This window comes from Mustela nivalis (genome assembly GCF_964662115.1).
Source record: "Mustela nivalis genome assembly, chromosome: 13".
In the NCBI taxonomy this organism is placed as follows: domain Eukaryota; kingdom Metazoa; phylum Chordata; class Mammalia; order Carnivora; family Mustelidae; genus Mustela; species Mustela nivalis.
In genome coordinates, this window is record NC_139032.1 from 25030004 (window position 1) to 25057335 (window position 27332).

The following is a 27332-nucleotide window of genomic DNA, read 5'->3' on the forward strand; positions in this document are numbered from 1 at the left end:
GGGCTATTCTGTATGTAGACCAATTCTTTATGTGGAAAGAACTATCAGCATTAAATATGAATGCATAATGAGTATAATTTAATATGGAAAACAGTTCTCGAAAATAATTTGAAAGAAATCATCCAAATCACAGGAAAACACAAGCATCTTTCTGGCCATCTCAGCAGAGAAAAACCGATTATACACATACACCCACACACACAGATGTCAGAACTCTTTCCATTCAATGCCCTACTTCTCTACCAGGAACTGGGAAATTTTTTAACTGAGTTGGATGCTCCTAACCCACCCCTGTGTTCCCTAGATTTAAGGAAACATTTTTCTGGAGCACTAGAAGAAAATAAACACCATCTATACAGCAAAAAAAAAAAAAAAAAAAAAAAAAAAGAAAGAAAGAAAAGAAAAAAAAAGAAAAAATAGCAGTGATTCTCAAGTCATTCATCTTTCATGACATCTAGAATTTCAGTTTTAACTCAAAATATTTACTCTTTATACATTTTCTAGATTTCTTGTAATTTGTTTAGGTCATCACCTTTAAAGGATTAAACCTAATGTTTTTTATTACAAAATCTCTGGATTGTCCTTAGTAGAAAGATTAAGACTATTTTTATAAGAGAAGAATAGAGCAAAAAAATGGAAAAAAATAAAATTTTTTCTTCTTCTACTAGTCTTCAAAATTAATACATGTTTAAGCACAATCAATGACGATGATTGATCGATAATAGTAGACAGATGGAAAGAGTGGATGGACAGACAGATGGATAGATGGATGGACATATAACAAGTGGATAGACGGAGACACAGATGGGTAGGCAGACAGATGAATGGAAAAACCACCCTCTTTTACTTTTCTTCACTTTGTCTCTATTCCTGTCCCTCCATCCCTTGGGTCCCCACCAAGCTTACCCCAAACTCTCCCACCACCATCAACAACTTCATCAATATTCTTCGACCCTTTTTGCCAAACTCACACAAATCCTTGCCAATATGATTACATATGTGAGGGATTTTTTTTTTTTTTTACAACTGATTCTCACAAAATGAGATCACACTACATATGTTTCTCTTGCTTTTCTCACTTAACTCTCTATTCTGCTCATCCCTCAGGGACAATAGTCATAGATCTAACTTGTTGTCGCTACTAACTGCATTATAATTTATATTATGGATACAGCAGAATGTATTCTGCTCTTCTTTTAATTATCATTCAGATTGTTTCCACATTTCTGCAATACAATTTGATTTATGTGTTTTTTATGTGATTTTTGTGTTTTTTATTTCTATAATACAAACTTCCAATATTTGAGTTTTGGGGTCAATGGGTATGGGCAAATGTTGTAAAGGGAGCTGAAAAATAACGGAGGGCGTGGGGTTCCCATGAGCGGGGCCGCCATTGCACAGGGAACAGGGCCATGGAGAAGCTCAGCAGGAGAGGGAGGAGAGGTCCTGAGCAGCCAGGACAATGAGAAGCAGGGCTGACTGCACGGGTCCTAGCTGCCGCCTCCCTCTGTTTCAACACCAGGCTGAAGTGGTTCATCATCTGCTTCGTGTGTGGCATTTCCTTCCTTATCCTTGGGACCGGATTGCTGTGGCTTCCTGGTGGCATGAAGCTTTTTGCACCGTTGTATACACTTGGAAATCTTGCTGCGCTAGCCAGTACTTGCTGCATTAGCCAGTAAGGGACCCACGAAGCAACTGAAGGAAATGTTTGAAGCAACAAGATCGCCTGCAACAATGATGATACTTTTGCATTTCATATTTACCTTGTGCGCTGCTGTTTGATGGCATGAGAAGGGCCTGGCCTTATTATTCTGCATATTGCAGTTCTTGTCCATGACCTGGTACAGCCTGTCATACATCCCATATGCAAGGATGAAGTAATTAAATACTGTCTTCTCTCTTAAATTGAAATTCAGAAACTCTTTGAAAAGAGCACTGGAAAGGCGACTTTCTGTTTTTGGTAAAGTATGCTTTTCCAGATGTAATCATCATTCCCCAAACTGACACGACAGGTTAAGACCATTTTGTGCACTGATGGGAACTACATGCTTGATTAAACTGCTAAGTAGTAAAACAAGATAAAAACCAAAGGGAGCTGAAATATAAAAGCCCACTGAAGGCAACCTGGGGAAAGAAGGATCATAGAAAATGGTCCCAAACTACAGGTGTCATTTGCTTGTCCTCTTGGTCAGCATATCTGCTTACTGTGCCCTAGGCTGGCTACGAGAGGTGTCTGAGCTCCTTGGCTACACGTCAGGACTCCCATTCTGCCTAAAGAATCAGGCGCTGAGACAGACAGCTCCCCGGGGCAGCCATCTTGAAAAGTGCCTTGGAAAATCCCACCTTCTAACCACACACATCCTTGTTCTAAACCCAGAGTTTCCAGAATGGTCTCATGCTTCTCCCATATGCAAAGCCCTTCCATCACTTGAAGAAAGCTCTTAAACAGCACTTACAGTCCTTCTGAGTCTTCTCTATGATAATAAATGTCCTCCATCCTATCAACTGCTCCTCACATGAAACAGTTTTGAGCACCCTCATTCTGGGTATATTCTGGTCTCTGTCTCCTCAAGTCCAAGGCCCCAGGGGTTGCCACATCCACTCAGGTGAGGGAATCATCACCAGCCTCAGTTTGGACATAATTGTTGCTCTCCCTCAAGAACTTCATCTCAGTGTGATTTACTCTGAGTTTATAATAAACCAATGCTCTTAACCCTTTTCATATATGCAGTTGCTAAGTTACATAGAAAGTTGCATCTGACGTCTCTTTCCGTTTTTCTAGGGTGTGATCATGGGAGAAATTAATACACAGTATTTGGGGTAGACTCATCACTAGACCCATTATCAGAGAAGAGAGGAGAGGAGGAAGCAGAAAATGAACTTAGAAAGAGGCACTTCAAGTCTGAAATCTTCTATCCATTTTCTTTTACCATCATATATACTCCTACTGTGTCTTTCTCTCATATTGACCCCATGTCACTAATATAAGAAGAATTAAAAGGAGCATATGATTTTATGCCCAAGCCTGAAGAGGCTAATGTAGCAGTAGGCTCCTTCTCGAGAAACACTCTTAAGATTTTGGATGCAAAATTATATTACAAAGCAAATAGTAAAGCTAAGGAATGCTTCTCGACAGGGTTGGAATAGTCTGAAAAGATAAATAATTTCCCCTCAAAAATGTTGATCTAGTTACGAATGGCAAGTTGTAGGAGGATATGAAGCATAGATCTCATTCAACATTTTATCCCCAGAGCTAATTATTGATAGACTCCGACTAGCTGAATGAATGATTAACCCCAAGCTTTGCGGCAGATGTCAAAGAGAAAGGCCATGCCCGGCCATCGCATTCATCCCATCCAAACACCGGCCTAGAAGGTCCATAGTCTGAGTGATTACGGCAACTCCTAGGATTTAGATTTTGAAAACCCTTGGTCCTATATCTTCAATTTCTGCCCTTCAACATCTGGAACAAATTCAGGAACACTGGAATCTGTTAGAATTGCTATTTTTAGAGGGACTATTAATTAATTCAACAAATACTTATTGAGTACCTAGGAGATATTAGCTGTAAGTTTAGATGTACTAATAAAAGTAGCTATAAAAGATAAAAATGATGTCTTCATGGGAGACATACTCTAGTGGAATAAATAGGTATAAAATCAAAGTTAATAAATGAAATATACAGGACATTAGAAGGCCATAAATACTACAGTCAAGAATAAAGCAGAAAAGACTTTAGGGGTGAAAAAAAAAAAACCACCTCTTTTTCCTTTTCTCCTCCCCACTATAACCAAATTCATGACAGTGAGGTACAGTTCACTTTACTGCCTTCTAGAAAACCAAATGAGGGAAAAATAGAATTGAAAATGTTAAGTCATTAAACAAGAAGATAGGGAAAAAGTCACCCCCAAATGTGTTGGCACTGGTATGGGGTCAAAAGTCCAGCTTTGGAGCACTGGCCTGTGCCCATAACAACTGCATAACCGCTAAAAAAGTGAAACAGGTAACCAAAGGGTTAATGGGACTCTTATGTGCTATTGTACCTTTTTACCCAAATCTCCTTATTCTGCAGCCATGTTTCTACAGATGACATTCCTAGATACCATAATAACAAAACGTTCATTTAGTTGTTTTGCAGAGACTCAAGAGACTGGCCAGAATGGCTCAGGACCACTGGCCTTCTCTCTGAGCACGTGCCTGAGTCCAACGGATAAAGTTTTGAGACACAGAACAACCTAAAACTTGACCCTCGGCTCATACTAAGGATGCCACTGACAACGTAGGCAGAAGGGCCACACAGGTGCAGAAAACAAGTACAACCCTCTCCCACATACTATCTGATTCTGAAGTCATACAGCTCCTCTCCCCGATCCCCAGATCCTTTTTTCTTTGCCCTTAAGGATCCCAGAGTCTCTGGTTTTGGGGAGGCAAGTTGCAGTTTGCCCTACGGTCTCCTTGCTTCGCTGCTGCTTGAATCAGGCCCTCCTTGCTGCACATTCAACGTCTTCGTGATTGGCTTTGCTGTGCACTGGGCAAGCGAACTTGGATTTAGACACAAAAAGAGCCTTCCCAGGGTCAGCCTGGCTTGGACAGGTGGGAAACCCCTTTGTGGAGATGAGCCCATCCCCTTTTCCAAGAGACAAGGACTGCCACTCCAATGTCAAGTCTTCTTGTTCTTAAACTACTTAAGGAGTTTACTCTGGTCTGGTCTGTGCCAACCATTTGGTGCACACTCAGTAGCTGGAAACATGATGGAGGAGATACCTTGGAACAGGATGCACCAGGCTTAGAGCCCACACCCTGCACTGGGACCCTACACCACAATGTCATCGGGAATAGTCACTGTCCTTACTAGACTGGGCAGCATGGCCACCCCATGGTGGAAGACACTGCAGCCCATTTCTACTGTGTTGTTAAGGCTTCAGCATCAATGACAGGGACACATGGTGGGGGGGTGGCAACCTCAAACCCCCAGGGTTTGAGTCCCCAGATTTGGAAGGGGACTTCCAACAGTGACCTTGAACAGGCCACCTAAATTCTGCTTCCTGCTCTGGAAGAAAGGCCAGCACCAGGGGCCCGCATCTACCTTCCACCGGTGTTTGCACAGGCTCTTGGCAGGTACACATGGCCTGAGTCCGAACTTTCGTTTCACTGGGATGTTTATCCTACTCATGCTGGAATAAGAGAAGGAGATGGAGGAGACTGAATTGAACTCAGCTGAGAAGCATTTACTCAGCCACGTTAAGTGCTAAGAACAAGAATACCACTGAGGAGCAGGGGAGGGCAAAAAGAGCAAAAGTCCACTTTAAAAAGGCCTAGAGCATGTAACTGTGCTGAGAACAGCAGGGCACCTCTCTTGCAGACGTCCATTACCTGCCACATGAGGGCTGGGGAGGCCAAGCCTCTCCACAGGGCAGCTCAGTGGCCCCCTTTTTGCATCAGCAGATCCTGGGGTATCTCATCATTTCCATAGCTGGTTAACACTGAGAACACAGGGGGAGGAATCGTCATTTACAAAGCAGAGACAGATTTTCTCATCTCCACTTTGAGATCTTGCCCAGAAATGGGGCTGGGGACATACAATGATCTGCTGAGCAGGGTCCTGGGTGAAAACAAAGAACACAACTTTCTAGTTTTTACCAATGATCATCCTCAAATATTCAGAAAATAAAAAACAAAAAACAAACAGAGTGGGGCTTTTTATGGGTGGGGGAGGGTTTGAGAGAGAAACATCATTTAGCAGCCTTTCAGAAAAGGCAGTCTCCCTCTAATCATTGTATATAGAGCTATAGGAAAACAAAAAACATAACTTCAGGGATATACACATAAACACATAGATCTTTATCATATACACTCGGGCTGGCAGCTACAAAAAAAATCTCCCCAACGTTTTATATTTTATTTTATTTTTTTAAGATTTTAGGGCACCTGGGTGGCTCAGTTGATTTACCATCTGCCTTTGGCTCAGGTCATAATCATGATCCCAGGGTCCTAGGATCAATCCCCGAATCAGGTTTCCTGATCAGTGGGAAGCTTCTCCCTCTCCCTCTGTGGCTCCCCCAACTTGTGCTCTGTAAATAAATAAACAAAATCTTAAAATTAAAAAAAAAAAAAGATTCTGTTTATTTGGCAGAGAGAGAGAGCATGCACGTGAGCAGGGTTGGAGGGGCAGAGGGATTATCTGAAGCTGTGACAGCAGAGCCCAACTCGGGGCCACCGGGCCTGATCCCCAACCAGAGGTCATGACCTGAGCCTTAACCAAGACAGAGGTTTAACCAACTCAGCCCCGCAGGCGCCCCTCCTAAACGCCTTTAAATTGCGGTTGAAGCTTAGAGCTGGTGCCTCAAACAGACGTTAGGACAACGTTTATACCTGGGCGACGGCTGTCCTGTGCCTTCCTCCTCTAGGAGTCCACTGGGGAGAAAATGATCCATTGTCAGATTTTAAGACTCTGGAGAAACACGGCAAAGCGTCTGTTGGTGCCGGCAGGGCCTCTAGCACCCTGCAAATCTGAGCCTTGTTTTCCAAAGAGCCCCAAGCAGTCATCAGGGTTCCTGGCCTCTTCAGCACAACTGATACCTTGTTTTATTCCTAACCAAATGAAGAGTGTCCCTCCCGTGTCTCGGAGAGAGGGCGGGGGCTTCACGGTGAGACCCGAGGGACACACCCCACTTCGTTGTGCAGGCGGCATATGCCGTGACATTCAGGTTTTCCAGCCGTGCGGCTTCTTCCGAGGCGAAACCGCTCGGGAGCACAAACTCTCCGCACATGCGCAGAACGACACTTGAGTACCAAAAGGGCAGCGCATTACTCACTCATTCAACAAACTATAACTCTCGGGATAGGTTTTAACGAGCCAGCCGGAGAACTGCTCTCTTAAGGACTGCTCTCTTTTGGTTGGAAATGATCATGATCATTCAACAACAACTGTTACTATCATCATCATCAAGAGTGATAATCCCGCCGTCACTCTTCTACTAAAAGGACAACCAGCAGCCTCCAAGATGCTACTGGCACTGTGTTGCCTCTACTTCCAAAGCAAAGAGGTTGTTTTTTGTTTTGGGGGGTGTTTTTTTTTTTGTTTTTTTGTTTTTTCCATTGTATTTAATTCATCTTCCGCCTGTTACAGTTCTCTGGGGTTGGACGCATGCACCAGGCTCGCCCACACACACGCAGGCACTGAGATCTCATAGGGAATCCTGGATCGCCCAGTTGCTGTCTCACGAACACTTGTTCTTTAATAAGGACTTCGAGGTCCAACATTTCTAACCTCAAGTTCAGCTTCTGGATAAATTTCTACGGCCAAACTGAAGTCTCCCAGCTTCCATTTCCTCTTCTGTAAAATGGGGATAATAATGGAATCCATTGCCTAGAGCAGACAGTAAAGGCTTTTGACTTTGCAGGCCTCAAGGTCTCCATCTCAACTACTAGACTTAGCTGGTATAGTATAAAAGCAAACACAGACAAGACAGAGACCAGTGGGCCTGGCTGTGTTCCAACAGGACACTGAAATCTCAGGGTACCTGGGTGGCTCAGTGGGTTAAAGTCTCTGCCTTCAGCTCATGTTGTGATCCCAGGGTCTTGGGATCGAGCCCCTGGTCGGGCTCTCTGCTTGTGAGGGAGTCTGCTTCCTCCTCTCTCTCTACCTGCCTCTCTGCCTACTTGTGATCTTTATCTGTCAAATAAATAAATAAAATCTTCAAAAAAAAAAAAAAAAGAAAAAGACACTGAAATTTCATTTCATATCATCTGCACACCTCACAAAGTCTTGTCTTTAGCCTTTTTTCTTCCTCCTATCCTTTTAAGATTAGGACACCTACTTCTAGCCTACAGGCCATACAAAAACAGAAGGCAAGCTGCTTTTGGTCCAGGGGCCATCGTTCACTGACCCCTGATAAAGAGCCCATGATGAGGATGAAATGAGTTAATGACATAAAACACCCAGCCGACTGCTTGAGACCTAAGTACTCAACCCACTAAAGTTGTTCCTATTCTGGAAGGCAAAGAAGAAACTTCCATGGATAAGGGAGAGCCCTTCGACTTGACCTAGCCCTGCACAAGCAAACCTCAGAGATACTGTGGGTTCAGTTCTGGACCACCACAATATAGCAAATTTCTCAATAAAGCAAGTCATAATGAGGTTTTTTTGGTTTCCCGCTTTGCTTCCTGAGTGTACAGTAGAACAACCTGAGAATCTTAGCCAAAAAAAGAGAAAGAAAAGAAACTTAGCAAAAGTTCATGACACCAAGGGCAGGAGATCCAGGTGCCTGCTTACTGTAGATGTATAACTAACGACACCCTCAGGAGTCATGTTGGTAGGGGTGACTCAACTAGTAAAAATGGTAATTATCACAGCTAAAAATCAAGAGCTTATGTAACTTCATCCCAACACTTTATACCATAAAACTGCATCCAAAAATGAGGCAATATAAAGCGTTTCCAACCAAACAGAAACATGAATAACACTACCCACTTGACCCAGGTTTGAGTCACTTCCAGTGCTCGTACACCAAGCATGGAATCTCTTGGCTCATCAGGGTTATCAGTCAGACATTTAGACCACCAACACGACCTGTAGTTTTGAATCATGTGGTCCATCCTGAAACAACATGAGAGCTCCTGAAGGGAGCCCCTGGCAGGACACCCCCCAGGAAATATGGGAGATGCTCTTTTCCTTCTGCTTTCTCCAATATTCCCATCACATTCCTTCCAACAAGGAAGAGTGCTGGGTCCTCCAAGAACCCACCATTGTACCCAATCGAAATGATATCATTTTGCCCACTTAGAACATTGGAATGTAACCCTATTTGGAAATAAGGTTTTTGCAGATGTGATTAACTTGAAGTCCTACTGCGTTAGGGTAAGCCCTAGAGCCTGTGACAGGTGTCTTTTTAAGAGAAAGAGACAGACACAGAGAAACCCAGGGAGAAGGTGACATGAAGATGAAGAGGGATCAGAATGACACAGCTACGGGCAAGGAAGGAATGCCAAAGACAGCCAGCAACCAAAGAGCTGGAAGCAGCAAAGGATTCTCCCCTAGAGCCCTGCTGACACCTTGAGTTTGGACTTCTAATCTCCACTATAACATAGCCACCAACCATAACATAAGAAAAAGGGTAAAAATAATAAATCGGTGGTTTATCAAATGTGCATGCCATTTAGAATTGCAACCCATGAAGTTCAGGGATTTTTTTTGTCATTACCCATTGTTACATCATTTTTTCTTCCATATTGAGGAAAAAAACACACACACCAAAGAATGCAATAGGGAAACCATTTAGAGGCCTGAACTTCATGGACTTTCTGATACAAGTTCTAAACACAGAAATGTTCAATGAAACAGTTGTACCTAGAAGAAAAAGAGAGGTCTTGCCAAACCTACAGAGAGCTATTGCTAGAATAACAGAAGCTGGCTTCCAAAGCTGGACACAAACAATAGAATGAAGCAAACTCGGAAGAATGAAACCAGCCAAAACTAAAACCACAACAGCTGGAGACCTACCGTTACTTGATCTAAGCAATGGGCTTTGATCAGGTATGTGTTTTGATTTTTTTTTTTTTAAGATTCTTATTTATTTATTTGACAGAGATCACAAGTAGGCAAAGAGGCAGGCAGAAAGAGAGGAGGAAGCAGGCTCCCTGCCGAGCAGAGAGCCCGATGCGGGGCTCAATCCCAGGACCCTAGGATCACGACCCAAGCCAAAGGTAGAGGCTTTAACCCACTGAGCCACCAAGGCATCCCATTGATTTGTTTTTAAAGAACATGGCAGTTAAACTTCTTTTACCTGCTCCCTAAAAGGAGCATTTTGATTCTAGTCCACAAGCATTGACTGGGAACTGATTACATGCATAGCCCTGTCCTAAGCCATGGACCAGGGGAAGAAATTCTCCAAACTAAACACTGGAGACAGGATGAGACAAGTATATGAATGAGGCTAATGGGACAAGCTACCCGAAGAGGGCAGAGACGGGGTTACTATCACTGTGGGTGCTTGGAGAAGTAAAATGTGTAAAGCTTTACTATCAGAAGCATATGATCAAGTCCCCCCCCCCAAAAAAAGAACACATGCACAAAGCAAAGGAATGAGCCATAAAGCAAAAGCATGAAGGTAACTGAAAGAATAAAAAGAAATATTCAAAGTGGGAGATCTGAGTGGAGGCCACTTGGTGCAGTGAGCGGAGTATGGTTCCCTGGAAGTTTCTGCCCACCTAGAACATCGGAATGTAACCCTATTTGGAAATAAGGTCTTTGCAAATGTGATTAACTTGAAGACCTACTGCGTTAGGGTGAGCCCTAAAGCCTATGACTGGTGTTTTTATAAGAGAAGGAGACAGACACAGAGAAACCCAGGAAGAAGGTGACGTGAAGATGAAGAGGGGTCAGAAAGTCACAGCTACGGGCAAGGAAGGAACACCAAGGACAGCCAACAACCAAAGAGCTGGAAGCAGCAACGGATTCTCGGCTGGAGCCTTCGGGGGGTGGGAGCACGGCCCTGCTGACACCTTGAGTTCGGACTTCTAGTCTCCACAGCTGGGAGAGAACAGATTTCTGCTGTTTAAGCCCCCAGCATGGGTAGTTCTCAGGCCACCCCGGATTAGCAAACTAATCACTCAGCAACAAGAGTCCTTGGAAGCACCAAAGCAGTGGAAGGCAGCATCCTGACCAGCCTCGCGAACGGGTACGGGACCCAGAGCTTTTCTCCTGCTGTTCCTTACACCAGAGCAAAAGCGAGGCTCCTGGTGTGCTCTCCGCAGGCTATGGAAGAAGGTCTGTTCTCCACTGATGAAGTTACTCAGCAGCAAGGGGACTGCTCTGTAGATGAGCCTCAAGCAGGGCTGGAAAGCGAAGGAATGCCACCTAAACATGAAGCTTCACAGAGAGCACCATCAGAGACAAAAAGGATGGGCCACCTCTGGCTTCCAGGCGGAGCCACTGGAACTTTAGGGAGGGAGCGAGACAGACACCAGCCAGCAACTTGACTCGGTGCGCTGCACAGCTGAGTTGCACCATGTATTATGCAGAAGCTGGCGGTCCTCTCCGCCCTGATTTGCATGCCGAAACTGTCTTTAAACACCCCTGTCCCTTCAGGGTGCTTGGCAGTAGCAGTGTCTGATAAGTAGAGCAAGAAGGTGATCTTAACTACCCTGCTGGGCTAATCAGGTACCAGCCAGGACTGTGCAGAGAACCTCTCTGCAAGTGGGTCCTCTTTCATCTAGCTCTGTATTTTCATAGCACATTCTTAATGCATAATGCACTTTGATTTCTCCCTTCCTCTCTTCCCTACTTTCCCTCTCCTTCTCTTTCTCAATTTTGACATAAAGCTTTTTTTTCCTAGGGCGCCTGGTTGGATCAGTTGGTTAAGCAACTAACTTCGGCTCAGGTCATGATCCCAGGATGCTGGGATCCAGTCCCACATCGGGCTCCCTGCTGTGCAGGGAGTCTGCTTCTTCCCTCTGCCTCTCTCTTTCTCTCTCTCTTGAATAAATAAATAAAATCTTTAAAAAAAGTTTTCCCTCTTCTTGTTTTCTCTTTATTACCAAGTGATCTAGGAAAATATTCTCATTGTGAAAGATCTGAGTAAAATATGACTATATAATAAAATATAACCAATATCATATAATAAATATAACATGTGTCCTCACCCCCCTCTACCCTACTCTCTTCTCCTGAGGTAACCAGTTAGTACACATCTTTGCAGCCCTTCTCTGCACTTATATGTTCATCTAAAATAATCTATTTTCATATATAGGGATCATACAATATGTGGAAGTTTTACTTGCTTTCTTAACTCCAAGATATAGCTAATAAATCTTTCAGTGTCAGTACTATAGGTCTGCCTTGTTCCTTTTAATGACTGTATGTATCTCACATAATTTATTTAACCTTGCCAGAATTCTAGGCTTTTTATTTCTTCCAATTCTCAGTGTTATAAGCAATGATGTAATATATACCTTGCATAATATAAACCTATGCCTGGATAAATTTCACTTTCACTAGAATCATAGAGATGAGCTTGTTGGATCGAGACACAGGCATTTTTTAAAAACACATCTAGGGGCACCTGGGTGTCTCAGTGGGTTAAGCCTCTGCCTTTGGCTCAGGTCATGATCTCAGGGTCCTGGGATCGAGTCCCGAATCAGGCTCTCTGCTCAGCAGGGAGCCTGCTTCCCTTCCTCTCTCTCTGCCTGCCTCTCTGCCTACTTGTGATCTCTGTCAAATAAATAAATAAAATCTTTTAAAAAAATCTAATTTTTTTTTAGATTTTATTTATTTATTTGACAGAGAGAGATCACAAGTAGGTTACCTCAGGAGAAAAAAATCTAATTTTTTTTATGATTTTATTTATTTATTTGACAGAGAGAGATCACAAGTAGGTAGAGAGGCAGGCAGAGAGAGAGAGAGGGAAGCAGGCTCCCTGCTGAGCAAAGAGCCCGATGTGGGACTTGATCACAGGACCCTGAGATCATGACCTGAGCTGAAGGCAGCGGCTTAACCCACTGAGCCACCCAGGCGCCCAAAAAAACACATCTAAACTAATACTTCTGATGTACACTTTAAGTATCCTAGACACTTTCTCTGAATTCACCACTTAGTCTTATAAATTCTCATGTTGAATATTGTTAAATCATTCTAAACTAACCCATGGAGCATATCATTGCACAGTGCAAAATTGAAAGTCGAAAATCTCATATCTAAAGTAGGTTATCCTACATGGAAAAAGTTAAAACTAATTAAGATAAATCCAAATGAGCAATGGCTGATAGCTTTAGAGAGAATTTCAATTTCAATTCAACAAAAATGCAATCAAATCATTTAAGTACAACTTTTATATTACCTTCCAGCTACTTTTCTAAGCACTTCAACAAAAATGCAAGAACTAAAAAGAATCCAAAGGTTAAATTATCATCCTTGCGTTACCATTCTTCACTTATTACACCCAGCACAGACCGCCTGTCCTTAGCATGTGAACGAACACAGGCATTTTTAATTTAGAACAATATGGCCAAATTTCCCTCCCAAATGGCTTTACCAATTTACGTGCCACCTCCACCAGAGGTGTTGCTCTCATCCTCGTTAATTTGACAGTATCAACATTAACCATTTTCTCAGTGTAATAAAAAACACCTTGTTTTAATTTACATTTTCCTTGTCACTAATGATATTGAGCATCTGTTTATGAGTTTACTGGCCATTTAGTTTTATTCCTTCTATGGGTCTTTTCACATTTTTTATTGAGTTGTTTAGCCTTGGGTTTATACCATCACACTTTATACATTCTGCATATTTAATACTTGTTACATATTTGCCAAATGTTCTTCCATTATTTATGATGTTTGTGTTTTAATTTATTTATAATTTGTTTTATACTCATTCATTCAACAAATATTGACTGAAAATCTACTCTGTGCAGTGAGCACACCAAATAGTCTGGTACCTGAGTTCAATTGTTGCATAAATATGTATTTTGCTTTGTTACTTCTGTTTATATTTTCCTTAGGAAGCCTTGTTTGATTCCATAATTATAAAAAATAGTCCTAAATTTGTACCTAAAACTTCTATAGATTATTAAATATATTGGGCTTTTGAAATCCTCTCGAATTAACCACATATATGCTGTGAGGTAGGTCTTTAGCTTTTTTTTTTTCTTTTTCCAAGTGGAAAGGCAATACAAAAGATCATGACTTTAATCTTTCTATCTCTGATATGAAATACAATCTTTATCATAACCCATATTCTCACAAATAATGAGTCAATTGGAGGTGGGGGTGCTTTGTGTTCTGTTTCTTTTCCTACTCCTGTGTGTATCTTAATTACTATATGTGTCTATCATGAGGACTCCATTATTATAGCTCATATGCCTTGATTTGCTACCTAATAAAATGAGGACCCTACCCTATCATTGTTCTTTTTCACATATCTACTGGCAATTCTGGAGCATTTTCTTTTGCACATGAGCCTTAGACTATTTTGTTAAATGCCATAAAGAATCTCACTGATGTTTTGATTTGAAAATTTTTTGAATGTATCTATTAACTCGCAAAGAATTGACTTTAACAATATTAAATGGAAACATAAGAAGTCTCCACTTATTGAACTCCTTTTTTTATCTACTCTATAGTAACTCCATAGTGAAATTTAATAGTTTTATTTATAAATTTTTTGCACATTTCTTGTTATATTTGAGAAATTTGTTTTTATTTGTTATTGCTATTGTAGGTAATAGACCTTTCTCCCAACACCTTCCAGAAATAGTTGCTTCTTGTGTATAAGGATTGTTTTAGGATATTAATTTTGCACCTATCGATAAAAGCCATTATTAACTGTAGGTCAGGGGTGGGGAAGGAAGGCAAGTAGAGAGCTTGGAGAGACCCACAGAGGACAAAACCACTTTTAAAATACTATCTGCAGCTATGAGAAGGCATCAGCAGCCCTCAGTACTCCAGCTTGGCTAAACAGAGAAATCCTGGAGTAGTTCAGGAAAGTGCTCTATTAGGACTTTGGAGAACACAGAAGAAATGTCCCCACATTGTGTCTAAATAGAGAAGGAGCCTTACATAAGGTACAGAAGTTTTCCCAAGATTGAAGCAGGGCACAGATGAGGTTGAGCATCTACCTGTCCCAGTGGTAAATACAGAAGCGATGAGAGCCAATAAGTTAAAGACAGCTGGAATGGGGACAACCAGGGGGCACAGGCTGAAGACCTGTGGGGCAAGACCAGGACCAGGAGCAGAGGTCTCAGCAGCACGTGCCAGTCCACCCTGAAAGGCCAAGTGGGGCAGTGACATCCAGAGAGGACAGAGCGGGGAAAGATGTCAGCAACCAAAAGCCAAGTCATCTAAGACCAGCCAGGGGAAGACGCAGAGGACCAGGCATGAGAGAGACGTTATCCTTGCCGCCATGATGGTTCGTAAGCAACCCTGGCCTCCTGAGGCCATTCTGGGAATGAAGGAGAAGCTCTTGGTGTGGGAAAAATACCCCAATATAGAAGCACGCACTTTCAAGTGATCACATTTAAACAATGAATTCACTGAGTAATTTCCTGAAAGAGATCAAATTCTAAACTGGCAGATCTTGAGTTACCCTGAAGTGGCAAGATTGAACTTTTTGCCCCCAGAGGAAAGAAGCTCACAGAAAACTGAATTCAGTCATGGGGAAATAATGTCACCTTTATGCATATCTGAGTCATAATGTGTAACTTTTTTAAACCTCTTATGCTAATATAGTTTGTGTGGTTACACAGACCCTGCAAGACATGAAATTTGTGTTCTTCTGATGTATGGCACTTCGTGTAGGCACACTAGGCTACATTCCACAGTTACGGGAACAAGGCTAAAAGCTATAGGTTATAAGAAAGAATATTCACTACTCCCACATGGCAAACAAAGACTCTGAAAATCAAATATCCAAAATATGTAATTCATTTAGCAGCCTTGTTTGCAGACAACCTACCATCTGAACACTCCAAAGAGGAAAAGATCAAAGCTCAGTCCACATTTTTGCCTACAGACATGCAATGATGAAATAGGAGAATGAGGAAGATAGTCCCCCCTCAACACTGCCCAAATCCTATAGCCTATTTGCATTTGGATCTAGTTGACAAAGAAGGATAAAAAGTTTGATTTGAATTTTCCAATTTCAGGGAGTATTGACTAACTGCACTCCATTCCACCTCTCCTAATGAATGCAGCTATAAAACCTGGACAGGATGTGTGCACAATTTAAGGACTTGGGAAAGTAAATAGAAAAAGTGGGAAAGGACAGTAATTCACAAGACCACTGAACTGATGTTGGGTTCTCCACGTTTTTTCCTCTGGTATCCCCTGGTCAGAACTCAGAGATACTGGGAGGGCATAACCAAGGACAGGGAAAGCTCCAGGAGAAATTCCTACTTAAAGCAAACTGGGTTCTACAGTAACAGAGTGAGAGCAAATGGAGTAGAGATTTTCTTACCTGTAAGTTTAACCTATTTTCTTTGATAACCACAAACTACTCAAGTAATGTATTTCATATTGGGTAAGTTTGGTAATTCATGGTTTTTGAGAAATGAGTCCATTTCGTCTAAGCTGTCAAACTTACATACCTACAGTTGTTCTGTGGGGTTTCTAGTGATAGCCTCTTTCATTCCTGACATTGGTAATTTGTGTTTTCTTTTTTCTTTATCAGTCTTGCTAGAGATTCAACACTTTCTTGATATTTTCAAAGACCAACTTTCATTATTTAACAATTTTCTTTATTATGTATTGATAAACATACCAGCTCAGCTGAACCTCAGAGTTGCAAAGGCTGATTTAAAAACTCAGTCTCGGGGCACCTGGGTGGCTCAGTGGGTTAAGTCTCTGCCTTAAGTTCAGGTCATGATCTCAGGGTCCTGGGATCGAGCCCCACATCGGGCTCTCTGCTCTGCGGGGAGCCTGCTTCTCCTTCTCCCTTTGCTTGCCTCTCTGCCTACTTGTGATCTCTCTTTAAAAATTTAAAAAAAAAATCAGTCTCAAAAGATTACTTTCTATATCATTCCATCTATAGGACATTCTCAAAGGACATAAACTATACTCACAGAATAAATCAGGGGTTGCTAGGGATGGGGATACATGACTACAAAAGGGAACACAAGGGAGGTTTGTGGGTGATGGACTTCTTCATACCCTGAATTGTATAACTGGAGGTTATACAAACCTCCACAAATTTATAGAACTATACATCAAATTTACCCTGTGTTCATTTAAAAACTAAAATTTAAGTTCAGAGGAGAAATAAGACTTTGGTTTAAGAAATTTTTAAGCTTTAGAATGTATACTCAGAGGTGCCTGAGTGGTTCAGTCGACTGAACTTTTTGACTCTTGATTTTGGCTCAGGTTATGATCTCAAGGTAATGAGATCAAGTCCTGACACTGGGCTCCATACTCAGCACAGAGTCTGCTTGAGATGCTCTCTTTCCCTTTCCCTCTGCCCCTTCCCCCCACTCACCTGCACTCTCTAAATAAAATCTTTTTAAAAATAAAATAGAATGTATACTCAATTAAGTAGCTGTCTAACTAATTATTCTCAAATATTTCTCTTCCTTAATACAGTTTAAGTCACCATAAAAATAAGTTTGATTCTACCAATTTTCAACAAGATTTGGAGGAAACAGTCACATAACATTATTGAGGTAAGTTACTATAAGGTCTTTAAATGGATATTTATCACTAAGAAAACATAAAGCATATACCTTTTGATCCAGCAATTTAATTTCTAAAAGAATTTTCTAGTATGGATGGATTTGCAAACATTCAAGAAAGTACATACATGCATGTTTATTACAGCATAATGCCTAACTGCAAATTACTAGAAAATATTTTGATGTCTGTTATATATTCACATAAATATCAAAAAGTCATTTTTAAAATGAAGTCAGTCAGGGTGCCTGGGTGGCTTAGTCAGTGGGGAGTCTGCCTTTTGGCCCAGGTTGTAATCCTGGAGTTTCAGGATCTAGCCCCATGTCAGGCTCCCCGCTCAGTGGGGAGTTTCTCCTTCTCCCTCTACTCCTCCCCAGCACTTGTTCTCTCTCACTCACTCTCTTTCTCAAATAAGAAAATAAATAAAATCTTTTAAAAAATAATAAAACTTTAAAAATAAATAAAATGAAGTCAGTCACTGATATTTTTAAAAATCTCTAAAACTATTAATAAAGTGAAAAATAGTATATAGAGATCGATCTTATTTCTGTTTATAAAAAATCATATGTGTGACTAGGGAACTTATATATACATGATAAATCCCAGAAGGTGGGCATTAACACATTATATGTTAATTAAAAAATCCCAGAAGGATATATAAAATACTGTTAACAGTTATTTCTTTGGAATGGGCTTGGAGATGGGGGGGGGCGAAGAGGAAGGAAATAGTTTGGGTTTTCATTTTAAATTCTTCTAAACTAAGGAAAGTCATGGACATTATCTTAAGCTTGTTTTAATACATGAGATTTGATTGTCTATGTGAGGTAATGGATGTTAATCTTATTGTAATCATTTTGCAATATATACATATATTAAATCATTAGGTTACATATCTTAAACTTACACAATGTTACATGTCAATTATATATTATTAAGAAGGGAAAAATCTTTAAATAACAAGTAAAATTAAAAGGAACTACTTTTAAAAATCCTAATAAGGGGCTCCTGAGTGGCTCAGTGGGTTAAAACCTCTGCCTTCGGCTCAGGTCATGATCCCAGAGACCTGGGATCGAGCCCCACATTGGGCTCCTTCCTCAGCAGGGAGGCTGCTTCCCCTTCTCTCTCTCTGCCTGCCTCTCTGCCTACTTGTGATTTCTGTCTGTCAAATAAATAAATAAAATCTTTTAAAAAATCCTAATAAGATAATAATGTCCTTGTAGAGAGTTTGTGAACCAGGGCAGCTGACCTTCAGTCAACTCTGGAAAATACCATTCCTGAGAACACCTATAGTCAAAGAGATCTTAAAAGGGTCAGGTCAAAGAACCTGAAAGTCTGCCATCTAACCATTCCTCCAAGATATTTTGCCCTCATTGCTTACCCAAAGACAATCAAAGGATCAAAGTTCTACACATACCCAAGAAGAAAGTTGCCTGAAGTTCTGCAACCAGATCCTTTTGATAGATTCATGGATGAGTCCCAGTTGAACCCAGTTTCTCTGGGTTAATACTATACAAGTTCTCACTTAAAATTTTTTTGCATCTATGGTGAAATTAATTTTTTCAGGGTATACATAAGAATACAGAAATTCTTGATACTAAAAGAGACCATCATCAACAAAACTAGGTTTGTGATCATGAGAAGATTCCATGATTTCTTATTTAGTAATGTCCTCAAAAATACAACATCAGACTGGGTGATAGATAAGACCTTTACCAGTTCCTAGAATCAGTGAGTCACCTGGTCTGGTTTCAAAATTGAATTTCACAGAGTTCTTCCCTGATTCAGATTTCATTTGTTATTAGACTGACACTGGTCAGCAATCAAATGTCAATCCTTAAATCATTTTTACCAAACATTATAAATTTTCAATTGGTTGTTCAGATTTACTTAGCATGAAGACAAAGCTCTTAAGCAGCCAGTTTTTACAAATTAAAAGTTGTTTCTTCTACATACAAATGGCTAAAAAAGACACATGAAAAAATGTTCATCATCATTAGCAACCAGGGAGATTCAAATCAAAACCACACTGAGATGCCACCTTACTCCAGTTAGAATGGCCAAAATCAACAAGACAGTAAACAACAAGTGTTGGAGAGGATGTGCAGACAGGGGAACCCTCTTCCACTATTGGTGGGAATGCAAGTTGGTACAGCCACTTTGGACAACAGTGTGGAGACTCCTTAAGAAATTAAAAATAGAGCTTCCCTATGACCCTGCAATTGCACTACTGGGTATTTACCCCAAAGACACAGCTGTAGTGAAAAGAAGGCCATCTATACCCCAATGTTCATAAAAGCAATGCCACAGTCACCAAACTGTGGAAGGAGTCAAGATGCCCTTCAACAGATGAATGGATAAAGAAGATATGGTCCAGAATTAGGCCTCCATCAGAAAGGATGAATACCCAACTTTTATATCGACATGGATGGGACTGGAAGAGATTATGCTGAGTGAAATAAGTCAAGCAGAGAGAGTCAATTATCATATGGTTTCACTCACTTGAGGACCATAAGGAATAACATGGAGGAGATTGGGAAAAGGAGAGAAGTGAGATGGGGAAAATCGGAGGGAGAGAAGAGCCATAAAAGACTGGACTCAGGGAAACAAACTGAGGCTTTTGGAGGGGAGGGGCATGGGGGAATGGGGGAGCCTGGTGGTGGGTATTAAGGAGGGCACGTATTGCATGGAGCACTGGGTATGGGGCATAAACAATGAATCTTGGAACACTGAAAAAATAAAATAAAAATTTTTTAAAAAGTTGTTTCTTCTACTAAGTGTTGAAAGACATCTGACTTTAGAGATTTACGTTTTTTATTTATATTTATATATTTTTGTAAAATAATTTATTAAAATTTTTAGTGCTATATATTACAGCATGCACAAAATAATATAATGAATCATATGTTCCCATTACCTAAAGTCAGTAATTATTAACCTTGTTGCCAAACTTTCTTGACTATGGACTTTGAAAAACAATCTGAGGGTTTTGAAGGGGCGGGGGGTGGGAGGTCGGGGTACCAGGTTGTGGGTATTATAGAGGGCACGGATTGCATGGAGCACTGGGTGTGGTGCAAAAATAATGAATACTGTTATGCTGAAAATAAATAAAAAATAAATTAAAAAAAAAACTTTGTCGATTTATCCTCATCCCTTACATTTTTATATATGCTAGAATCCTGTAAAAGAAATTTCTGACATCATGCTATTTAACTCTAAATACTTCACTACATGTTGCTAACAATTCAGATTCTTTTTAATTTTATTTTTCCAGTGTTCCAAGATTCATTGTTTATATACCGCACCCAGTGTTCTATGTAATACATGCCCTCCTTAATACCCACCACCAGGGCCATCCATCCCTCCACTCCCTCCCTTCCAAAACCCTCCCTTTGTTTATCAGAGTTCACAGTCCCATGTGTGTAGCCTAAGGAAAATATTGCATGCATTTAAGAATCAAAACTGAAGAATCGTTTACTATAAATAAGCTTACTGGAAAATTGTCTAAACATTTTAAAACACATAAACAAAAATATCAAAACTTAGAAGCTAAGGGATAAAAGCTAAGCATCAGTAATTTTTTAAAGAATTTTTTCATTTATCAGAGAGAGAGAGAGCACACACACACAGAGAGGCAAAGGTAGAGGGAGAGAATCTCAAACAGATTCCCCACTGAGTAAGGTGCTCCACATGGGCTCCATCCCAGGACCTTAACATCATGACCTGGGCAGAAATCAAGAGTCAGACAATTAAGTTAGCCACCCAGATGCCCCAGACATTTTTTTTTCAGACACACTAATTCATTCTTATTATCCCTCATCTCATTCTATATAGAGCTTCTTGATACTTCTGTCCTCCTATTTCTTCTTGGATGCTTGTTCCAAATCTATTCCAGCTGTACCCCAACAGACTGACCTCTTGGGATGTTGCAAGCACACTGCTCATACACCTTTCCTGTCAGCTGCCTGCAACAGCCACAGCTCCCAGCAGCCATGGGCATCAGCCTTCCCCAGAACAACCTGGCTCTCTTTCCTGCACTGATCAGACAGAGTTTGTTCCATAGAGATGGGGGAGGAAAGGAAGAGAAATGGGAAGGAACGAAGGGAAGGAAAGATGAGTGGGTAGGTAACAGGAGGGAGAAAAAGGAGGGTTAAGGAATAGATGTATTGGTTGCTAGTTTGCCATCCACATTCAGTTTCTTTCTTCTCCCACTTAAAAGCCCTGCCCAGAATAATTTCTTTATATTTGAAAAAGGAAAGAATCTCTTGAATAATGATAAGTGACATAATATGCGCTAAACTGATTTCCGATGAGAAACTGATTTATCGCCTACATTTCAGAGCCCTGGGAAAGTTGACGTGGAGGGATAAATGGGTTTCAGGGCAGACAATGAATTTCTGAAGTACATTTCAGAAGCCCTCCTCCAAAGCATAAATAAAAGCAGGCTGACTACAGCCTAGCATGGATGACTGAGAAAAAACACCATGCCATCCAGCACCCACTCAACACCCTCCTCACAATGGCCAAAGTGGATGGCCAGATGTTCTAGAAAGAAGTTTCCCAAGGTGACTTTCCCAAGAGGTCATCAATTTAAAAAAATTTTTTTAAAAATTAAAAAAAAAAAAAAGGCAGTTCAGAGCACGAGTGCTTGAAAACAATTACTCAGGGGAAAGAAATTATTATAGGGAGTTTGAAGAACAGAAAAGAATAAACCAATCTTCAGTAAAGTTAGTGGCAAGAATTTAGTTTCAAAATACACCTGCTTTTCTCATCCCCATAGGACTGCACCTCCCACCCTGAAATGCTTACGAGCAACCCCCACAATCCAAAGGAACCAGAAAGCTGATAGTTACGTTTAACAGATACTTAATCATCTAAGTCCAAGGTTCCTGTTCGAATATGAACTATGAAGGGAAGGTGATGGGAAGAGCGACTACAGGGAAGGTGAAGGCCAGCAAAGAAGAGAAGGCACACAGCACCCAATGGGAGAGAGAAGCCCCCACCCACAGATCTTCAACTCCAGCCGTTTCTTCCCCAGGAGGAGAAATTTTGTAGAGGAACAGAACCTATCTTTGGACACTTCATAACAAAAGTGAAACCAAAGATTGACACTTACATTTCATTTGCTTGGAGATGGACTTGTTAGGTTCAAGCCAGTGCTAGGGAGAAAAAAAAGCAGAGATTATGGGTCAAATGGCTGAACTATATGATGCATACTTAATACCTAAGAGAAATTTAATATAGTCTTTTCCCGAAGTACAGTCTTGGTTCCTATAGATATTTCCTCAAGGTTCCACCTTCTGAAGATCAGCACAAACAATCCCATAATGAAAATACAAAAGGCAAGGACATAAATTACAGAGAATTAACACTTTGAGGAGTATTTGAGTCCTACTAAGAGAGAAGAACTAGGGACAGAACATACTCTTGAACAGGATATTCTTAAGGCTCTAATGAACCCCAGGTGATGGAACTCCATTGCTCTGGGCAAGCCACAGATGGCTAAAGACTTGGACATCCATGACCTCAAAGAGTCACAGTCCAAGGCAGCTTCAGTACCCAATTCCCCTGCCAGGTAGCCCCTGTTCGGTCAAGCCAGCATTAGCCCCATCAAACAGAAGCAATTCTTTCTTCATGGTAGGGGGGAGCAAGTGATAAATACCTTACTTCAGAGGCCTGTGATTACCCAGAAGAAAAACCGGCTCTATCCCAAAGCAAAGAAGCCCAGAGACCTGGGTAGCTCAGAATGGTGTTAGGGACAGGCATTTTAAGAAGATACATGCTGATCCCAGCAGCCAGCTCTCTCCATACCTTGTGTGGCAGTCACTCCAACTTGTTGAGAGCCACGCAGCTTTTGTTATCCCTAACTATGATGTCCCCAGAGCCACTTAGGGCATGTCAGGAAGCACTGTTCTACACACTTGCAATTTAGAAAGATACTAGGAGCACCACTGGTATCCATCAGGAGGTCGGAGAGCCCTCACTCACCGGGCACCTCTCACACTCAATACTAGAGAAGAAAGGAGGACGCTTACCATCTGTTGAGGCTTACACCCCATTTGTGTCAACCAACTAAGTCTCAGAATTCTGTAATGTCCCTGCCATTTGGTATAAATGCATAACCATAAAGCCTAAGAAAGAGTTGGCCTACGTTGAGTGCTTCCTAAATGCCAGGGGTTATGTGAAGCATTTCCCCGGGCCATCACTACTGCCCCATTTACAGAGGAGAAACCAGGAGGCTCAGGACATTAGACAACCAGCCTAAGGTCCCTCAGAGATTAAGTGGTGGAACCAGTATGCGGTGGGATTCCACAACACAGGCCCTTCACCTTGGCCATGGGGCCTCGCCACAGATCAGTCTGCTCTAAAACCTATTGTTCTCGACTAACATTCCTTCTTTCCCTAGGAGCTGAAAAAAAAAAGAGTGGTCAAATCATGAGTTTCCAGCCCAGGGTGTCAGATCTCTGCAGTCTTCCAAAACAAGACTAGGAATCTTTTTGCTATGTCAACCCCAGGACAATTTGGACAGAAAACCACACATTTACCTCTGTTGTACTACATGAACTAACATGGCAAGTTTCTTTGCTTCTGATTGAAATTAGGTCTGTTCATTTTGAGAGCCTGGTTTTTCTCCTTTTTCTCATTTTTTAGTTGTGGTAACACACACAACATCAAATTCGCCATTCTAACCCTTTTTAAATGTACAGTTTATTACATTAATAAACTGGTATTAAATGGTGGTATTAAATGCATTCATAATGGTGTGCCACCATCACCCCCATTCATCTCCAGCACACTCTGACCCTATAAAACTGAAACTGTAGCCCTAATAAACAGTCACTCTGCAGGCCTCTTTCTCCAGGCCCTTGGAAACCATCATTCTACTTTTGGTTATCTCCTTCTAGTCAGAAGCGATGTCTGGCATTTACACAGTTATCATTGAACAGTGGAAAAACCTATTGACTGGGCCACTTACTGGCTGTATAAGCACGTACAAAAGGTTTAACCTTGCTCTCAATTTCTGCAACTGTCATATGGGCATAGCGATAGTACCCACTCTACATGGTTGCTGCAAGGACTTTAGAAGTTAATAAAAAAATTAATAAACATGAGACACTTAGACTGTGCATGGCATGTGAAAAATACCGATAAATGCTTGTTTGCTGATGCTGTTGTTACTTAATAAGTACAGTTTAATTAGTAGACCATATCCCATGGAGGAGAATAATAGACGGGGCCTCTGATGATCAAATTACTTTTCTAGCAATTAATAGGATAATTTAGAACTAAGGCAAGAAGACAAAGACCAACTGAAATCAATACATACTGCTAGTGTCTCATGGAGGAGAATCACTAGTCTTTTGGCCAACAAAGTCTGAAATGCGTTTTCCGAATTCTCCTTGTTTGGCATCCTTTGAACTCCATAACCTCTCTCTGCCTACCTTCAACCTGCCTTTCCTCCCCTCTCTGCCTCCCAGGAGGACAGGTACATTTCATTTTATACACCAATACCAGTTAGTTGGCGGCAGTCTCCAAGGGGTGTGAAGGATCCAAGTCTCAGTGAGAATGAGTGCCATGATGGAGATTGGCCAGGTTTGCCATGGAGAGGCAGGGAACATGAAAGGCATGTCTACAAGGTATTTGCCATCTGTGCCCTAAATAAGTTATTTTGTCTAAATGAATGGCCTCTTCATTGTCCTATGAGATACACCCCCCAGTTTCTGATGGGTTCTGACCTGCCTCATCTTCTTGGCCTATTCACACCCTACCCTTGCCCCTCAAACCTTGTCTATCTGAATCACCTCCATCTACAGTGTGACCACTACATACTTTTCCACCAGGACAACTATTCTTCTGCTGTGGGATAGTCATGGGGTATAGAGTCTTAAGAAAAATAAGCCAGCATGAATCATGTTTCAAGGGTTTATAATATATAATTTCTTCAGAGAGCGTCAAGCTCAGTTTGTGAGCAGTTATTAAAATTTAAAACCCTGACTGGCCTATGACCCAACAATTCCCTTATTCCCCAAATTACCCATGTGAACACAGAGGAACACAACAAGGATTCTCACTGCAAGATTAGATTAAATTATAAAACATTAGACTATTAATGGCCATCATCAGGAAAATGCTAAATAATCTATCATCTGTTCATATGCTAGAGGATTCTTCAGTGTACTATAGGAGGTAGATCTTGACGGGTAACATGGTTAGATCTCTAGAACACACGGTGTGATGAAAAAAGTGAACTACAAAATTTGTAACTATGGTCACAGTTCCCAAATCATGCACTGAAGCACTCCAGGGAAAAGAGCCATACCAGACATCTATCAGACACCCACTGTGCAAACTGTAAGCTCAAGGAAGTTCCCAGCTCTAATATTAGATCATGCTAGATGCCTTTTGATGTCATACTTTTTGCAACACGGGGTTTTTAGCGGTTGCTGTGATGAAAAGCAAGTATCACGTGAGAAGAGGTATGCAAGGCCATGAGTACAGCAGTATCTGATCCGCTCCTAGAGGCTGAGAAGCCGTGAGCCACCCAGCAGGTGCATGCCTCCCGTTCCCAGGTAACTGTGGTTAAGAATGAGCTGGAAATACTATTTTCAGGTAGGCCATGGTTTAAATGGCCGCTAAGCTGTTAGAACATAAATACTAAGTTTGTTATCCCTCTTATTAGATAGGGCACCATGAAATCATTACTTTTGACCTAAGGCATCATGAAATAATTACTAAGACACCAAGAGAGCCATACATCACAGAGTTTGGGAACCTCTGAGCTAGCATATCTTATAATTAATGTGTTTTCTTTAAGTAAAAAGTACAAACCACTACCCTATATTTTCAAAGAATACATAATAGGCATCTAAATGTATTTTTATAGATCTGAAATGATAGTCAATAAACACATAATATGAAGAAAACAGGAATTTAGGGGTGTTGTTCAAAGGAAACACTGTTTTATCTGTGATATTTTAATTTACACTTTTTACATGTATTCAAGCGTTACCTGAGTAATTAAAAGTCAATTTCTTTAAAAAGGAAGCTAAGTTCTACTCAGAGGATAAAGGTGGACTTTTATGTAATTTAGACTCAAGATGAAGAATTTTCTACACAACAGGCAGATGCCAAGTCCAGCTAAGCCCCAGCTTTGGCACTGCGGTCCAACAACAGGAGCCAGGATTCCTGTGTTCCAGTCCTGGTTCTGCCACTTACTAGTGATGGGACCTCCAGCGTGTTGCTTCCTCTGTTTCCCCTCTTACAGCATCACTGTGGGGTTTAAGTAGGTTCATGGATTCAAGTCGTCTTTAGAACAGAGCTTAGAGCCTAGTTAAAGCTCAGTAAACACCAGCTGTCCCCATCTTTGCATTCACTCAGACACTCCCAAGGTGATGCAATGGCCCCTCCTTGTGAGCCCACCTCCGTCCCGCTCTTCCTCTCACACTCCCAGCCCATCTGCCTTCTGCTCCACACGAAAAGTAAACCTCCTCCCTTTCTTCCTCCTTCCTTTTAGAGTTGTGAGTTGGGCAATGAATTCAAGTGTGGACGACACCAACAACTCCTGCTGTTACTATATGTACAGATGGATTACACTCCTGTGAGAAAGAAACAACCATGAGGCTGTGTGCTTGGTAATTAGATAGGAGGCTCAGAACATTGACTGCATTGCTATTTTCCTTTCAATTGCTACTTGGAAGATATGCTAGCTTGTTCTTTGTTTTTTGTTTTTTTAAGTCCGTTTCCTTACTGGAAACTGAAGTTCCCTAAGAGAGATAGAAAGAAAAGACAGCCAACCAAATATCTGAATTTGAGGCTGGTTTACTATAGCTGAAAATAAAATTTCCTCAACTTCCATTTAGAATAAGAATTCCGAAGACTAAAGAAGCTAAGATTCAATGATTGATTCTACCTAATGAGCTTAGGACATAAGATGAACTAGAGGAGGCATTCCCTCAGCACCATCTGAAGTTTTCAGGAAGGTGTCTGTGGACATACTGTCAGGGCACTGCCCAATTCCTCTCGGATCCCTTCTCCCCATATAGAGCGGCTTAATCATTTTTAGGAAGGCTGTCTCAGGTCACTAGAATCCAATGCAGAATGGAGAATGAGCCTCCCCCAACTCACCTCTGAACTATCAAGTTAAGAAGTGCGGGTGTGGGAGGATAAATACCTCTGCT

At 41.2% G+C, this 27332-nt stretch overlaps 1 protein-coding gene and 1 pseudogene across 3 annotated transcripts in view; one reads left to right on the plus strand and one right to left on the minus strand.

Moving 5' to 3' along the window:
* FRMD3 (FERM domain containing 3) overlaps window positions 1–27332 on the minus strand; it is a 310655-nt gene that overhangs the window by 125491 nt on the left and 157832 nt on the right. For both annotated transcript variants that reach the window (XM_082695239.1, XM_082695238.1), the window contains exon 3: window positions 22271–22313. In XM_082695239.1, coding sequence (XP_082551365.1) covers window positions 22271–22313 — 43 coding nt within the window. The remainder of the gene's footprint in view (window positions 1–22270; window positions 22314–27332) is intronic.
* On the plus strand, window positions 1378–1904 carry LOC309847205 (vesicle transport protein SFT2A pseudogene; annotated as a pseudogene). The gene has a single exon. The product of its transcript is annotated as a vesicle transport protein SFT2A pseudogene (transcript).